The 6,651-nt window shown below is 31.5% G+C and overlaps 1 protein-coding gene across 1 annotated transcript in view; it reads right to left on the reverse strand.

The window, feature by feature from the left end:
• Positions 1-2,931: 2,931 nt before the first annotated feature.
• The window catches only part of LOC106475082, a 14,699-nt gene continuing 10,979 nt past the window's right edge, over positions 2,932-6,651 (reverse strand). The window contains exon 3 of the mRNA XM_022379290.1: positions 2,932-4,188. Within this exon, the coding sequence (XP_022234998.1) occupies positions 3,924-4,188 (265 nt within the window). The 3' untranslated portion in view covers positions 2,932-3,923. The remainder of the gene's footprint in view (positions 4,189-6,651) is intronic.

The raw sequence follows: 6,651 nt of genomic DNA on the forward strand, positions 1-6,651 counted from the left end.
CATTATACCGACATAGTTTTGTTTTCAATGCATTTAAATTGATAATTTAACTTTTATCTGCTACTACACTTGAACACGACAATAAGAACTGAATGATTATGACGAAAAGTAAAAATAAAAATCGATTTGATCAACATTTGCAGATAAGTGTATTTATTCTAATTGTAATTTTTGGTGGAATTTGACGTTTTTAAGACAAAATTAGTCTTATTACTGTTATTATAAGTACAATACTAAAGGTTACCAATTTCATGAATGATGAAAATACCTAGCTGCATTATTTATTAAGATAAATGGCAAAGTAATTAGAAATACAATGATAAAAATGTTCTCAACAAACAAAAATCCATAATGACTATACTTAGAAAGATCTCAGTTGTGTAATTAATAAAATGCAAAAAAAAAACAACAACACAAAAACAAAAACCTACCGAATAGGAAAAAAAAAGTATTTGAAACACCCTTACCATGCCTACTAATGGATTTATAATTATGTATCAAGAAAATGCATCTGCCATTCTTTCCTACTTCATTGTAATTTTTAACCTCTCAATCCTCGAATTCGTTAATAAGCAAATGCGCATCATAACAATTTAGGCATCGGAAAGTTATAACAATAAATTGAATACTTTAATCAAGAAATGAGTTGAAGGTATCTGCATAACCGATTTTTCTCATTTAATTCAAGATAGTTTCTTCCTTCCTTCCCAATTTTCTGTTTAATTTACATCTCAATTCTATTTTAAGAATACTCACAAAATATTATTTACATCAACACTTACATTTTAGTTTGTAAAGTGTAGCTGACCTTAAACTTGTTTACTATTTTAATTAAAATCTTTAATGTATTAAGTCATTTACAATAAATTTCTGAACTTTTGTCTTATTGAAATATTTTACAAATTACCAAGAAAGACTTAAACTCGATTCTTGCCAGCTAATCGGGTAAAATTTCTTACTTCATTCTAGTAACCCACTCCTTACAAATGTTTATATCATTCTTACAATATTTAACCAAAGCATCGTCTTGTACTGTTTTCATTTTTAGTTTCAATAAAATCTATAAATTTTTTCTTTGATCTCTTTGATTTAATTTCTCTCTTCCCGTATAGTAAAGTAAAAAGAAAAAAAAGCTACCGCGACATGCCAGTTTAAAATATACATATAAATAATCTCAACATTGGCTTTCTATTTTTTTAAATTTGATATCTCAAATAAGCAATTATAAGTAAAGAGCTGATAACTGCGATGCACGGGAGTATTGTTTGTTGTGTTTTAAAACAGACAGGGGAAAAAGAAAATGTTTTAAAGTCAAATCTTAAACACTAATAACCACCAAATAACATTAATAATCAACGGCGACAAAAAAAAAAGTCTCTCTTTCTCTCAGTCTAAAAATGTCTATTAGCAACCGACCAAAACGGCCTTTCCTAGAGCTAAAAACATGTTTGTACTTTAGCCCTCTTGACAACCAAAGGGCCTGACAAAATAAACTTTTGAAACATCTTAGATATGACCATGTATGTATTTCCCCCCTCTCTGATATATATATATCTATTCTTAACACTACAGTTGGAGAACAGCTACAATACCTATAGTTTGACGCATAATCTGCAAAATAATAAACTTCTGGTATTATGTTAATGAAAAATGTTTTAAATCGATTTATAACTTTAAAAGAAACAAGATCGAACAAGATGATCACATTAATTCTGAGCTTGTTAAGAAAAAATTGGGAAGTTTGAAGAGCGATAAACCTTCTGGGCCAGATAGTTCCACAAGGGTTTTGAAGGAGGTTACAGATTCGATATGTAAGCCACCTGCTACTATTTTTTGTAATTCCTTGGATAGTGGGGGAGTTGCCAGGGTATTGGAAGTTGTCTAATGTTACTCCCCTTTTCAAAGGAGGTGATAAAAGTGTTCCAGTAATTATAGACCTATTAGTCTTACATTGAGGGAAAAGTTTTGGAAAGTCTGATAAAAGATGCTTTGCAAAGTCATTTAACAATGCTTAGAATTTTATTGAATAGTCAACATGGTTTAACTCAGGGAAAATCTTACCTTACATCTTTTGACATTCTTTGAAAAGGTTACTGCTTATGCAGATGAGGGTAATGGTGTACATTTGGTGTATTTGTATTTTCAGAAAGTATCTGACAAGACGCCACATAAACAGATTGTACAAAATTATCTCTATAGGAGTGGGGGATAAGTTAGCAAATTGGATAGAAGAGTGGCTGGATGGAAGAAAGCAAAGGGTTATTACAAATGGAGTTCAGTCAAACTGGATTAATGTCACAAGTGGGGTACCTCAGGGCTCAGTCTTAGGACCTTTGCTCTGTTCAGTTTACATCAGTGGTATATATGAAGGAATGGTCAATAAATTACTTAAATTTGCTAATGATATTAAGGTATTTGGTGTTGCTGACTGTGATGAGGATGCTCTGCTTTACAAAAGGATTTAAATCAATTGGTGAGTTGGCCAACTAAATAGCTGATGGGTTTTAATTATAATAAATGCAAGATAATGCATGTGGGTTATCATAATTTGAATGGGAATAACCTTAACAGTGTTATGAAACAAAATATCTTGGTGTAATAGTTGATCAGTCTCTTAAGCCATCCAAACAGTGTGCTGTTGCTTGAGGAAGAGCAAAAAGGATTTTATGTTATATCTACAGAAATATTGAATACAAGTCTAAACAAGTTATAATTTCATTGTATAGGTCACTGGTTATGCCTCCTTTGGAGTATTGTGTTCATTCTAGGGCTCCTTACCTTAAGAAGGACATTGCATTGTTTAGAGTTCAGAAGAGGGCTACTAGAATGGGGCCTGGGATGGATGGGTTGTCATACGAGGAGAGGTTAAGATCTCTGAAATTATTTTCTTTTGAAAAAAAGAAGAGTCAGAATAGCTCTGATTTAGGTGTTTAAGATTGTTAAGAGAATTGATAGTATTGATGCATCATCTTTTTTCATACTTAATGGTGAGAATGGTAGGACTAGGGGACACAAACATACATTTTAGCAGGAAAGGAGTCATATTCAGCTAAAAAAGTTTTATTTTTCTAATAGGTGGTTGGCCTTTTGAACAGGTTGCCTTTTGATGTTGTAGAGGCAGTAAATTTAAGTAAGTTTAAGAGAGAGCTTGATAACTGTATGAATGATTAGGGTTGGCTTTGAGAATTTTTTTTATTATTTAATAGTTTTAGTTTAGTTTAGAAGATGGAACAGGCTAGATGCATAAATAGGACCCTTGTTGTCCCTAAACATTATGTTATGATATGGCTCAGCTCTGAAGCTTATATTTCTTCAATTAACAAGTTAATTTTTCTAGAATAAGCTTTCAAATAATTTTCAATATTTAGAGGTTTAGCTTAAATTTTATAAGTAAAATCAAATGGTTGAGTATCTTAAATTTGTCAGTTGTTTGGCCACTGATACCTCTATATGGTGATTTTTGTTGTTAAAGGCTATAGTTGTTTTTATATAATAAATATAGAACTCAAGCCTTAAAAATATGACTACTTCCATCACATGAAAGTTTTCAATTTAACCTTAACTTATTATCTAACCTTCTTTCTCTATTTATCTACCTACTTTTAACCAGTGGTAATGCCATGGGTAGATCACATCATGTCAAATATGAGAAACAGAAAATGGGTTTGTACGTGTTGCAATAATTAGATATAGATTCCTATTGGTTTTCTCAAATTTTTATATTTTGTATTTTCTTCGCAGTGAGATGATTTACAACAAATTCTTTACAAGTCTGATAACACCGAATTGAAATTTAACAGATTTACTGCTTTAAAATTTTTTATATACTGCATAGTTACTATATTGTGAAATCACTCCAGGTATGTGTATCATGTTAAACAAATACAATATAGTACTCCATTTACTTCTGTATAGAACAAAAGCTATTTATGTGTTTGTAAGCGCCACAACTGTAACATGTTTTTTAACTTTACAATAAATGATGGAATAAAAAACGACTGCTTTTCAGTATTTGGATCGAAGTTGTACAGCATTCCTTTTCCTTCATTTCGTTTTTCCTTGTTGTGTACACAGTCACGGAATCTTTCTTTGCACGCTGATGTCACGTTTGTATTGTAGCCTACAACTGCCAATTTAACAGATAAAAAACCTGATAAATCTGTAGCATTCGATGGTTTATCACTTGACCTGAATAGAAAAAAAAACTGTTATAAGGTTGAAGTTGGTTTATATTATAGTTTAATATATAAGCAATGGTTTTTTAAGGAATAGAAATCACAAAAGGTCACCAAGCTAAATCTCCCTTTAACGCTTTGTAAAACTTATAGAATCACATCGCATTGACACTACATCGTTAAAGATTAAATAAATAAATCCAATGGTGTATTTTAGTTGCATGTTCAAAGAATTAAGATTATATATATGATATTCGTATTATTATTTCATTAATGAAAAACCCAAGTAAAAATTGTACGGAACTTTAATTTTCATCTTTAATAACAGCTCTTATCACCTAAGCATTCGGATATGAAAGCTGTTAAACTATATTACTGAAAAAAAAAGTTTAAAGTTAAACTATTCTTTAATGAAATAAACAACAGAGTTGAATTTAAAGTATAATTTAGAAGCACCATTTATTCACTAAATACAGTTAATGAAACAGTTTCTATAATAAAATGTATTATCAGATGCAAGCAATTGAGCATAAGTAACTTAAAATCGAAAAAGGTTAGTTAAGGTTAACTAAATTTGTCTAAAGATCCCATTTGGCAAATGATATACTCAGTTGCGAATGTAAACCTTCCTGTATTGATACACCCTCTGAAATTACAAGTCATATCTCTGATCAGTAGGCGGACGATATTATGAAAGATCGTAAAGTTATTTCTCGGCCAGTAGAAAGACCAAGATCTTTGGCTTCGTATGATGGTCTAAGGCGTTGAAATACATAATCTTCAAAGAAGTCCCAGGGGCGTTATATGTGGTTACGTCAGAATTTCTTACTTACCAATCCATGACCTCAATGGTTTTTTTTCTTTCTAATCAAGGTAGGCCATTACAATCCTGGGTGTATGGCACTGAGTATTATTGTACAAGAGTCCAAAATGAGTGGATCAATTGCATTCGCAAAAAGACACACAGCTGTGTGAAGACACGTCAATATATATACATATATATTTAAGACGATATAATTGTAATCGTTCTTCATGAGCTTGTAATAGTTCTGTACAACACCATAAAAACTGTTGGTGTATCTTCTGGCTTATATAAATAGTGTTGTAAAACATTCCGAAGATTTCGAAAATACGTAAAACAATAGCTAGACAGACATAGAAATCACATAAAAAATAGTTTGCTGTAAAGAACCTACTAAATCATATAGAAAACATAAACCGTATTTAGGAAGAGAACAGATGGAAAATGATGGTTAACTGTGAAATATACCCAAAAATATAAATACCAGTAGAAATCATGCTAAATCATGCAGAAAACACTAAAATGATAATTTGCTACAGAAAATACGCAAAACGTTGAATAGCTATGGAAAACATACAATATATTAAAAACATCAAACTCGTTACTTAGAGAAGATACTAAAAACGAAAAATAGCTTTTAAAAAAGAAGAAAAACGAAAACAGCTTTTAGAAAAGAAAAATAGCTCTAAACATACAAAATAATAGTTAGCCATATATATCACTGAAATCGGCAGTTAACCGTGGAAAACATGTGAAAGGATGTAGAACTATAGTTATCAGAATAAAAGTTAAAACGTTAGTTAGGTATAGAAAACCTGCAAAATGAAACGGAAAATGCGTAAAACGATAATTAGCTGTGTAAAACAGTCATAAATGATAATTACCAAAAGGAAATACGCCAAATCTTATAGAGAACATGCAAAACTATGGTTAGCTGTGAAAACACGCATCTGTTTGCACACTAAAGAATCGTTCTGCTTCTTGTAATTCTTAAAAAATTTAAGGCACTAGACAACGAATATAAGATTCAAAAATGTAATAAGCATATTTTTAACGTCTTAAGCAGCAAATCTATTCCCACGGAAGCACAATATATTCAGTTTGAAAATGTACACTAATGCCTATCCTCCCCAAAAGTAATTCATCACTACAAAGGCCATATTCAACATTCTTTCACTATGCATACAATTCACACCTGTCTCTCCAGACACTAACCCATGAATCACTGGTAAAAACATGGTTCATCTATAACGAGTAAAGGCACCTAACTGGAATTGCTACCAGTTCTGGAGTTCTCTAAAGTGCTATTCTGTACAGTCAACAGCTGTGCTAAACAAGTCTCTTGACCTTAACTGGGGCCATGATGTTTGTTCTCAACTAATTGATCAATGATAATCACACCAGTTGTTTCAAGTCCATGGGCAGTAGACTGGTGATTTCTAACGGCTTCGTTGTGTACTTATTGAGTACTACCTGGTGTAATTGAACTTCCACAACCTTAGCTAGGCTGTCTGGTATACAAACCAGTTATTTGGCAATGTGGTTAAAAACTTTTCTTTTTGGACCTGAATACACTAAAATGATCTCCCATTTTGTCGTTCAATTTCTAACATATTGTTACGTCTCCGTTCGTTAGTTAATTTTCCGTAAATTCGTTCCGACGAAACTTTAGCG

The sequence above is a fragment of the Limulus polyphemus genome, unplaced genomic scaffold (genome assembly GCF_000517525.1).
Source record: "Limulus polyphemus unplaced genomic scaffold, Limulus_polyphemus-2.1.2 Scaffold8060, whole genome shotgun sequence".
Classification (NCBI taxonomy): Eukaryota; Metazoa; Arthropoda; class Merostomata; order Xiphosura; family Limulidae; genus Limulus; species Limulus polyphemus.